The following is an 11926-nucleotide window of genomic DNA, read 5'->3' as shown; positions in this document are numbered from 1 at the left end:
AATATATTTAACTCTGGGAAACTGACTAATTCTAACTGATGTATTTACATATTTAACAGTGATATTTAAAGCTGCTACATCCGTCTTATCTGCCTAAATCACAAAGTGGGGCTGCATAGACAAGAGCGTCCCATCCTCCCTAGTTGAGATCCTGTAGATTCACCTTATTGGCCCAAATGAAATTCTGGTGTCAGCTATGGTCGCTGGCACAAAATCTTCTCCACCCACAGGAAATGATGAATTGAAGCTTAAGAACAAACACAAACTGTCTTCTAAACAGCAGAAAGCAAGCGCTCCATCCAGAGAAAGCTGGACTTTCCAACATTAGATCTTTTGCCTCTCCTGTGTCTTTGATATAAAGCATCACAGACCGGCCGGGTTGGTAAACATGAGTGTGCTGTGTGCAGTTTACTGATATGACGTTACATGATTTCTGGGTATTGAAGTTCAGTTTCCAAACAGTGACCTCTCGCTGCTATTTGGCACCGTCAACATGCGAAGTTGCCTAGTGCAGCTTGAAAGATATGATTCATTTACATGTTGGCATGTGAATTAGTCAATTTATATAGCACTTTCACCTATGGCGGGTAACTGAAGTACCCTTGCAACTCAAGCTACACTCAACTAATCAAGATTTGGTGCAGTCTTAGTTTCTCAGCTTTGTCCCATTCACTACTCCCCTTTCTTCTGCTCTCTAGCTTTGCCAGGTTTGAGCTGTGTCTCCTCAGAGCAATGCCCTGTGAAGAGTAGCCCTCTGCTGTGCCAACACTGGCTTTTGGCCAGTTTGCTAAAGGTGCCAGCATGGGATTGGCGCCAGCTTACAAAAGGTCAGCATACCCCAGACGGGTTCAAGTGACTTCTACTGAACCGCAGTGTCACTCAAACCACTGCTTTATCTCAGGCGCACAGTGACAAGAGGTTTGTCTGCTTGCTGTGCACTAACACACGTACACCAGTATAAACTGTGTTGTGCGAACAGGTGCAAGCGAACATGTGATCTGTAACATCTCTCCCATTAAATATTTTGACGTTGAATAGATTGGTACCAGTGTTGAAAACCCATATAGTGTTAAAATGAAAGTTGAGACGATAACCATCATTTTGTGAAATTGGGCCCAAAGTATCTGTCTGAAATCAGGTCAAAACACTTTCACAAATGTTTTAATATGAATTTGAATGAGTCATAATTTCATGTTGTGAAATGTTTATGCTCCTTTGGGTTGATGTTGAACTTGCACATCATTTAAACCTAAGGGGCTGGATTCGGCTGCCTCCTGCATGTTACCATCCATCAAATGCATGCTGGGCTATTTCTCTTGTTCTCATTATTACGCAGACAAACACACACACATACACGCAGACAGAAACACACACACACACACACAGGTGCACACGCATACACAGTAACAAAACACCCATGCACCCCCATACATACACACACACGCTCCTCCTCCACGCACTCGGTTGTAGAAAGGTTTCTTTCCAAATGTAATTTGTTACTGATCAAACATTACCTGCAGAAAATTATGATTAGCAACATAATCCATTACTCCAAGTAATGGAATATGTGATTACCTTCAATTACTTGGCTTCACAAGACAATAAACGGGCAATATAATCCACTATACATACTGCAATTTGTATAGGGTTATACCTACAAATATGATTAACCATTACTTCAAGGTAAGTTATCATAATCAAAAGGCCTTGTTTCCCTTCAAACATATTTCTGAGTATTTCAATAAGTGCTACTGTTTTTGACAGATTTCAGATTACAATTTTTGACATTAGATCAGTAAAATCCCCACACATAATCTGCTACAACCTGTGCACACTTCCTCTGTTTGAATTATTTGGCCAGTTGTAGGTTACTGAAAGGAGGAAATGTATGTATTCAGCATGTGACACTGTGGTATGTCTTCATTTAAAGGGTTTTCATTTCCAGACTGTATGTTTCCATTTTGGAAAATGTTGGCACCTGATGTTGTAATAGCTGTATGATCAAAAGAAATACACACATGCAAATAATTACATCCTCTAAATTGTTAGGTGGTCACATTGTCAAAAGGAGGATATCTTATTTTGGAATGAAACTCTTCATATATTCTTTACTGACTAAATGTTAATGCAACAATTCTAAGTCACATAAGCACCAGAGATAAGATGGTCTGTTTGCTATGTGAACTTGACTGCTTTCCAACTCTTGGCACTGATGTTGGTTAGTCTAAGGATAAATGACTCCTTAGAGACAGCGGCAAGGACGGGGGGGCATGTCATTTACACCAAAGACACGCTGCTAAGGGTTCAAAGGCTGTACTCATCTGATAATCAACGTTTAATTTGGTTGATAAAAAATAAAAGCACACAGCAGCACAGAAGCGCTTCATGCTGACTTAGGCGTCCTCCTAATGATGATGCCCTTCAAAAAAAGCTCTCAGTCAGAATTTTGCATTTTAGTGACTCAACAAAGTTTTGTTATGAGCTCCTTAAAATTGCTACCTTCATAGCAATCTCCTCACCCAACTACAAGGAACTGCTGACTGTATGGTGCTATACCTGTCTGCGAAGGGGGTCATCTGAGGGTCAGTGAGTTATCTGCTCATATGAGCGATACTGAAAGAGTGTATGGCTGCTGAAAATACACAGTCTGTCGGTGAAATACTGCCAGTAAGGATACATGACCTTTTCCAATTACACTACAGACTACAGTAGATGAATACAGACCATTCATATGAGGTATGAAGCCCATAGAGCCCCTTATATAGGCCTAGTCTCCACTAAAGTTGAACAATTGTTGTGAAACAGACAGGGTTGGAGAAACAGATTTACAATGTAGGAATTTAGCTGACACTTATCCAGACAGAGCAATTTACAATGACTGAGTTCAGCGTATGCTGCTTGGAAAAGGCCAAGATTAGTGTTAGGAATGCTTAGGCTATAGATGGACTCATTGTTAGGCTATGAGTATATAATACGTGTATAATAATCTTTATTTGTATAGAACCTTTCAAAACGTAAGTGCTTTACAAAGGAGTACATAAAAAATCAGCGGTAGTAAGCAAAGATAGTAAGCAAAAAGTAAAGGAAAGAAACAAAAGCAAAACATATAAAGGGAGGTCAAGATAATTATATATTAACAAGTCTATAAAAGTGAGTTTTAAGATGTGATATAAAATATGATATTGATTTAGCCAGCCTAAGCTCCTCAGGCCGGTTGTTACAAAGTTTAGAAGCCATGGTGGCAAAGGTCCAGCACCTCTTATTTTCAGTGAAGCTATTCTGTCGCTGCCCAAGGATCTCAGGGTGCAATCCAGGTCATATGGGTTGAAAGGACTGCGATTAGCTTAGTGCCAGACCCATGTTCCTTAAAAATGCGTGAAATCTTAAAATTTGTCCTAAAAACTAAGAGTTAACCAGTGGAAAGATTCTAAAATGTAGGTGATAGGGTAATGATACCATATAGGGCAAGGGTTAAGGGTGAGGGTTAGGTCAGCGTTAGAAAGATACTTCATCCCACAATTATCAGTTTTTTGTTTGTTGAGTTCAGCCAGTTATCTCTTGTGTGAGAATAGTATTAAGTCTCATTGTTTCCTAATTACCCAGAGGAGGGGTCATGATGTATAAACATTGTAGAGAATACAAGAATCAACATTTTTGAACAACCATTTTGCCGGTATCTTTCCAGGACACCAAATAAAAGTTGGAAATTGTTTGTTGAGTAATATGAATTTATTTTATTCAGGAAAAGCAAGGAAAGGAAAATGTTTCAAATCTGCAACGTCCCACTATAGGAAACATCCTTTATCTGTTGGAATAAAACACATTGTCGCTTTGTTACATTTGGTACACAGTGTAAAGTAATATTGGGCCCATAAAACACAGCAAAAAAATCATACACACAATAGGCGTAACAATTTACACCAAAGGTGCATTTGCAAAGATATATTCAACAAATGCTCACAATGAGTTCGAACTCAGGAGGTGAATTTTCATAACAATTCCAAAATTAAAAAAAATAAAGATCTGTTACTTTTGTTTTCATTTTAATGTTGGATTGCCTCACCAAATTCAAGATAATTTGAAGCTGCTTCCCACCTGCAACGGAACAAATGTCATATTGGTTTTATTAACCTTATAAAGAAGCAGGGTGTTACCATTGCCTGGATTAGGTTTTGTGGGGGTTTTTTGTTCGTTTTTATGCATGCCAGGGTGAACCAGTTTGCAATGAATGGATTTGATTTATAAAGCCGAACCTCACCTGATTCACTAGCTCGGGGAAATCTCTCATCTCAAAAAAAAAATCAACCAAACATCAAACACAACCAAACACACACATTACAGATGCTACGTGCGGCATTTCAAATCAATAAATCATTACCGCATTAATTTGATATTTGGAGTATTTGAAGTATTAGTATAATTACAAAAAAGATCATCACCAAGAAGACCGGCAGCCTCTACTGGCCTCTACTCTGCATTTTACACAGTGTGCCTCTGGGTCGGATTTTGCAGGAAATCTGCTGGATTTCTTTACAGCTCAAAACAGGAAGACGGCCGCTGTTCTTCTAGCACAAACGGAGCTAAAGCTTTCAGAGTTTCTTGCAATGGCAGGGTTTATGGGAAACGTGCTCTTAATTTTGAGAAACACTAGCACTTGGCGTGAGATAAAGGCTACAAATCATCTCGACCATTGTCTCATTTGTTGAAATATACCAAGGTATTACAATTAATTTGACAATAACATACTGATGTTTCAACATGCTTCGCATAGCACCTTTAACGCCTTTCCTCCTCTCTCAGATCTCTCCGCCTATCCCACCATCCCTTTGGTCACCGTCACCCTGTGCCTCTTCCACTGACAAAACCACCAGCACATTGAAAGTACGTAGAGAGCAAAGCACGCTGGGAAGTCGTAGAGGAGAGTAATGACGAAGAATCCAGCGACTAGGAGGGCGCAGACTAGAGTTCTGGTCACATGGCTGAGGAAGTATAACACACTCCACCATACGAGAACACTAGCCTCGTCTAACTTCTCCGAAGAGGAACTCAGGCTCTCGTGAGATGGGTGGGCCGACTGATTAAAGCTCTCTTTGTGGGAAACTACACAGTCTTCTAATTGGCTGTATATCTCCTGATGGGAGACCGGTCTTTCTTTTATTTGTTTGAAGTTTTTCTGATCCTTCACCAGTAACGGTAGGTTCTGGCGTAGCCTTAGTGGAACATCTGACTCAGTGGCTCGCTCCCCTAAAGGCCTAAAGTTTAAAGTTGGCTTAGGAGAGATGAGACTTTGTCCTGTTTTAATCAATGACTGGCTACTCTGAATTGCACAGGGCGTATCACTGCTAGTAGCTAAAGTTTGGCTGAGGCCTTGACTAGCGGTTACATTTGGATCTGTTGGTAATCCTGTGAGGGAAAATACACCAGAGTCAAATGCCTCATTCAGATCTTCCTCAGAAAGAGTTTCAACCTTTGTCAGATAGCTATCATGTATAACACCAGCTAGCCTGTTCCCCATCTCCTCTACAATATCTGTCTCTCTCTTCAAGGCAGGCGCAGGTACACCATCTTTCCAATCTAACACCTCTTCCCAAATCCCCTCATCCAAATCCTGTCCAAGTCTTTCTGTGAATATCTCCTCAACGCCCGACTCTATCAATTCGAGGGCTACAATATCATCTGCAGTGATAGGGTCTTTTGTTTCTTCTGACATTTTTTTGCATTCAACCTGTGGAGAGCTCTCACCTTGTTCTGCTGACAACTCATGTTCTTTCAATTCAGCCGGTGCATTCTCACTCTCCTCCTGAGTATTCTCTGCATCACAAATCAACTCCTCCATCGCTTCCATTTTCAGCTTTCCAATACTCACCTTCTCATATTTGTCTCTCTGACTCATATCTTCCTCTATCCCTTTTAATATCTCAGGTCGGTGTTGAAGTTCTGCTGAAATGCCTTCCTTTGTAAGTTTCTCCTTCACCGTATCTAGTTGTGGGCTCATCTCACCGCCTACACCCTGCTCTCTTTGACTCTTAACATCTTCCTGTGTCTGGGTCCAGCTCAAGTCCACCATCTCCATTGGGTTTGGTTTGCATTTATCTATCTCAAAAGGCCTGAATTCGTCATCTTCTCGGTCACTTTTCAAGACCTTTCTGGTTTCTATTGATTCCACTGAATGTTTCCCCGTAAATACTTCTTCCCTTGTTTGTACTGACGTGTTTATTTCTCTGCAGGGCTCTTGTTTTTTCGGAATTATTCCACCACGAATCTGTCTTGTGCTTTCCTCTGTTTGACTTGAGATTAGTACATAGTCACCCGTTTCACCGCATTTCAATTCCACATTTTCTTCTGTCTGTGTCAATGTCAAGTCCTCCTCTTTTTCCTTCTGGACGTGTATCTCTTCTACTGCTTGGATTGCCCTTGACTGTTTATCGTGTGCTTTTGAAATCATTAATTTGTCTCCCTTCAGCCTGACTGAGGGATTCAGTTGCAAAGCTTTTTCATTCTGTTGCCATGCTTTCTCATCCATTGCCTGGTTAATTTCAACTTCTACACCAATTTGTCTCTTTGCCTCTTCGCTTGCTGTACAATTTGAAACTTCCACCTCTGCCTCTGCCTTGCTGAATTCCTCCAAGTCTTTGTGATTTGACATCACTTCATCACGCTCTGATTCATCCAATTTGGATTCACTCGCCGTTATTTGGCTTTGTCTGAATTTTTCCTTGTCTGTTTGGTTTCGTTTGAATTCATCTGCACGTGACTGTGCGAGTCTTATTTCATCTTCATCTGTCTCATTCTGCTTTAATGCATTTTCACTATTTTGGTTCGGCCTGAATTCCTCACATTTCTTTTCATCTGCATACCTCTGGGAGATTTCACACTCTTCTGTTTCCTGTGGCCTAAATATCTCCTTTTCTGTATATACTTTCTTTTCTGTACAGTTCGGTGTGAAACCTTCCTCCATTCCTTGTCTGGATGTGAATAAGACAAACCTCCCCCCATCCTTTGTCCCCTGTCTGATTGTCTCCCTAAATGCCAGCGTGTCATCCGTCGCATTGTGTGCGGTACCTGTAACCTCCCCTTCCCCGCTGTAAGAAAGACCCTCATCCAGCCTTGCTCCCTGTGAGATCCTATCAACAGCGCTGGCATTCTGAGACTCTGGCATTGCTGTCATCTCTGTTGTCCCTGTCTCCCCAGAGCTTGTTACCAAGTCAGCTATATGGGGTGTGAAGGGCTCATCTCCTCCTCCTTCTCCTGTTCTTACTATTTTTCCTCCTCTTTCTCTCTCCCAGACCGCATGCTTGTGCCACTGAGTCGAACTGTCAACAGAGCCCTCGGACACAGGCGTTACCCCCGTGAGGCCAAATTCCTGGAGAGTGTCTGTTACAGAGCGCGTCTCTGACTTTTGGGATGCGTCGTGGGCCGCTGCGTTGTCATCTCTTGGGGTACTGACACACACCTCCGCTGGCTGGGGCTCTTCAGTGTTCAAGGCGGCATTAGCCGACAATGTTGCAGGAGTGTGTGACACCGGCTGCCACTCAGCCGAGGTGTGCGTAGGTCCGTGGGCGGGTGTGTCTGTGCCCAGCTGAAACGTGTGTCGTTGCTCGCTTTCTGCACATTGGGTCCGGGGTTCCTCTTTATGGTTTGAGGGGGACACCGATGCTGCCGTCTGCAGCCACTCTGATTCTGGAACACCAGAGTGATCCTTACAGTCTGGGCCGTTAAGAAAGGCCTGCCATATATCACACACAGAGGTTTTGTCATCAATGTTCTCATCTGTGCCGTTGAGAAAGGCCTCCCACAGCTCGCTCACAGAAGGCGCATTGTCCTTATTTTCCTCTGACGTTTTTGACGAGGTCCTTTTAATGCCCCCAGTCCACATATCATCCACATCAGCAGTCCCCCAATGCTGCGATTTATCATTGCTCCAGTCCAGTGTGAGCAGTGGAATCTGGTGGTAGGTGAGGACCTGTGGACTCTCGTTGGATCGTTTCTTTTGGCGGATACGGAAAAAGCCGGCGGAGCTGCCCCATGGAGCTGGCATAGATTGAGAATGGTGATGGTGATGATGTATCCTGTGTGGTTGGGTATTTGTCAGGCCATTGGCAGAGTCAACTGAATAGGCCTTTGGTACTCGCTGACTCCTCTGGGAGAAGAAGTCCTGCACACGTGCCAAATGTGTTGCTCTGCGCTGGCTTTTGATGCTATCCGCCTGTCAATCAAAAAGACAATGTCAAAGGTCAAGCTGAGTCTTTATGCTTGAAATAGTTGAACCATAACCAGAGGCTAAAAGCACAATGATTCGATATTTTTTTGTAAGGTCCTCAACTACATTAAATCCTAATATCAGCCGCATGTCATGAATTAAGTATTTGCGATACAACCAATTATTTTATCTCTGTGTAGTTCCTTAAAATCCTTCATGAGCCATTCATGAAGTGTTCTTTGATATAAAATGTTACTGTGATGATGTAATGCATTGCAATGCTGTTGCAACCTCAGCCCATAAGTCTATTTTTGTTTACATCATCGCCTTTACTGCACATTTACAAGCCACAGGTTGCGGATATTATTAATAGTTTTCACATGGGTGATTTCAGAGAATGTGTGGCATGTTCTCAAATGTCAGGTTAGCCGTCTTGCTATCCACTTCTGAGGTTCACTGACCACAGTACAGAACAGTATGTGACACCAACATGCATCTCTGTCTCAATTATTGTTCATACCTCTGCAGAAAGGACACAGGTAGTAACACTCCTGTTTATATCTACAGTTTGGAGACAAGTAGGAATGGTGTTTGAACTTAATTTTTGTGAGTGAGCTGTTTTGTGGTTTTGCATTAAGTAGTGTTTATTTATGGGTGGTATAAGCATCTCAAAACCAAAATGTTTCTCAGACTTTAAGCACAGAGCCTATGACTCCATAAGATAATGTATAGATGTGAATAGAGATATCCATATTGAAAGAAATTAATAAACCTCACCAAAGGTTTGTGTTCTTCATGGTATAATATAGAGTGTGTCTCTGCGCTGTCCACTGTCTCTCTGTCAGCCTCCTCTGCTTTATGTGTGGCTGCTGCTTCTGCAAAATAAATGACTCAGAGACTCAGAGATTTACAAGCGCAAGGTTCAAAGTTTGCATGTGTACTTGTACATTATACACACATTCAAACAGACACTCGCACTCAGGCATGTATGCACAATCACACACCCAACAACACAAACATATACATGCATGCAGAGACACACACACACACAAAACACACACACACACACAAACAGTGATGCATACACACCTGCAGCAGCTGCTGCTATGTGAATGGTCTCAGTGGTCTTTTCCTCTGCACTTCCCCTCCTATGGTTCAAATACAATAGGAATAACATTACATAAACTCACAAATATGCTTTGGAGTACACAACAATATCAAATTACATTTCCTCATATCTAAGATTTTTGGTTGCATTCAGAACAAAATGCTAAATATTTATTTTACCTGATGATCACTGCTTGGTATTTCAAAAGAACAGATGATTACATTTTCTGAAATGTCACCTTTATTCAAGCAACATACTTAGCGACCGGAATTCGAATGAATGTCCCTGGTAATTTTGAACATTCAAAATACCAGGGCCACCTTGAGTTGCAGCCTCTTTTGCACAAACCATGTCTCACTCATTTCAAGGCTTAAAAACTCTCCTTCAACTTGTCTCTTTCCCTTCATTAGTCTCATCTCATCTTCATGACTGAAGTGGAGTAAATAGTTGAAATCAACAAGGGATTAGAGCTTTCACCTCAGTCTATTTGATGGAAATAGCAGAAATATTTTGTACACTGAATTAAGGTTTTTTCACTTCACCCATATTGTTCTGTACCATGTATTGGCCCTACTATGATTATGGTCCATACTAATAAGTGAATACTAATAAGTTTTGGTCCTGTTTGCATTAAGATAGCATGTAATTCTGCCAGCACCTTTTGGATGTGGGACAGTTCCAAATATGTTTGTGTGCTGTATTAGCACATTTCCATCATACTCACACTAAACCAGACATAATGGAAAATTACACCATATTGTGCCAGTATGAGTACAGCAAGCATTCCCTCAGGCAGCGGAAAAAAACAAATACATAATAAAGAAATATAGTTCCTGAAGCATATAAGCAACAATGGCTGCCGATTTGGGGATTGGTGCCAAAGAGGATAAAGTAGGCATATCTGTCTGCCACTGTCGGGGGTTAGACGTCATGGAAACCTGGAGAGACACCTGATCTTAAATGGGTGATATGTGACGCAGAGTCCAAACATCCATTACTGCAAAGTTACATAATAGTTCACTGTAAACACAATGGCAGATTCAGCGAGCAATATTAACTTATACCAGTGGCCCTAATGGGGAAGGTTGTATATTGTCTGAGCAATTTAAATATCCCACTTTAAATATCCCACTATGTGTCAAATTTGAGATTTTCCTCCTATAGCAAATGACAACCATGTGAGGCCTTTCCTCTATTTTTGGGTGATTTCTGCCAGTCTTGTCTCTGGATTTCAGAAGATGTAGCAAGAGACTGTAACATTTTTACTTCTTTGATGAGTTTTGTAGTGATAGATCTAAATTGCCCCCATTTCATTTGAATATTGAAAAATATGTAATGATAGCTATTGTTGATGTTTGAGGGTGATGTGGCCCTGGATTACATTAGCGGCTCAGCAGTGACATGTTTTAAAATAGAATCAGCAGCAGGTTCTCTCACCTGTTAGCTTTGAGACAGCTCCTCTTGCTCTTGTGACTGGCAATCTCCTCTTGCACTTGAGGCCCTTGCTCCTTTGCCTTCACGTCCTTCACTTTCTGGCGGCAGAACAGCACGAAGTTCATATCCTTGTTATTAGCCCAGAAAGTGCCCACCGATGTCTCATAACGCAGACAGAACTCCACTCTGGTCCCCTCTCTGTCAAAAGGAGGCACCAGAGAATACCAGAAGGCAAACCTATCTGTTTTCCTGTCGCTGGATCCAGGCACGTACTCCGCCAGCAGGTCAAACTGGCTGCTCCAGCCATCCAGGCTGAACCGGACGTAAACGGACTTGCTGTAGCAGAGGTTGACCACCCTGATGATGCCACGCAGAGTGGTGGTTCCTGGGAGAATCTCGATGCTCTCCAGCTCGATCGTCTGCTCCTGTAGCCTCTGGTCCAGCTCTTCTGGGGTGGAGGGGACCGTAAACAGACAGGACATGTAGAACTCCTCTGAGGAGTGGATCGCCTCCATCTCAGGAGGCGCGCTGACCACCGAGTCCGTCACGTCAGCATTGTCGAACTCCTTGACAGACACCAGGTTCAGGCCGAACGCGTCGGCGAACGACACCTTCCTGCGGACCACCGGCGGGGCCTCCGGCTCCGAGTCCTCCTCTGTTTCCTCATCCGTGGAGCCCGTGGGAGAGGAGGCCTCAATTCCTCCCTCTTCCTGTTCCTCCCTTTTTTCCTCCTCGTCCTCCACCACCATCACCCCGTCCTTCTCCCAAGTTGGGGTGTACAGAGCCTCCATTTAGTGCGAGGACCTGAGAGGCCACGGTTTTGCGTGTAGGAAACAGACGGGGCTGTCTGCCTGTCCTGCCGTCTGTCTGGCTTGGAGGGTGGCACAGAGCAGAGTGCCCCGAGCCTGGCTGCAGTGATACTGTAGAAGGGAGAGCGGGGAGAGGACGTGACTTGACAGATGGAGTCCGGTTACAGCTGAACATTGTGAGTCTGAGCCAGGCCTATTAATAGGACACATATAACCAGACCAGGACAAGTCAGTTATCCTCCCACAATATGTTTGCTAGTTAGGAAAAGAAATAAAACAAATATGTATACATTGCACTTTCAAGACAAAATAGTGTTCAGCAAGGTTCATATTGCAATTATAGGCACAGTGGCTCTGTACTTTTGTTACTTTGGA

At 42.7% G+C, this 11926-nt stretch overlaps 1 protein-coding gene across 1 annotated transcript; it reads right to left on the bottom strand.

Moving 5' to 3' along the window:
• Nucleotides 1–10741: 10741 nt before the first annotated feature.
• Nucleotides 10742–11533, bottom strand: ppp1r3aa (protein phosphatase 1, regulatory subunit 3Aa). The gene is made up of 2 exons (XM_078282252.1): nt 11486–11533; nt 10742–11404 (listed from the first exon to the last, which is right to left on the bottom strand). The coding sequence occupies exons 1-2, from the start codon at nt 11531–11533 to the stop codon at nt 10742–10744; spliced, it is 711 nt and encodes a 236-aa protein (XP_078138378.1).
• Between the last annotated feature and the right edge of the window lie 393 nt (nt 11534–11926).

The sequence above is a fragment of the Centroberyx gerrardi genome, chromosome 24 (assembly GCF_048128805.1).
Source record: "Centroberyx gerrardi isolate f3 chromosome 24, fCenGer3.hap1.cur.20231027, whole genome shotgun sequence".
NCBI lineage: Eukaryota > Metazoa > Chordata > Actinopteri > Beryciformes > Berycidae > Centroberyx > Centroberyx gerrardi.
The sequence above is the reverse complement of the archived record's forward strand: the minus strand, read 5'-3'. Positions and strand labels throughout refer to the sequence as shown.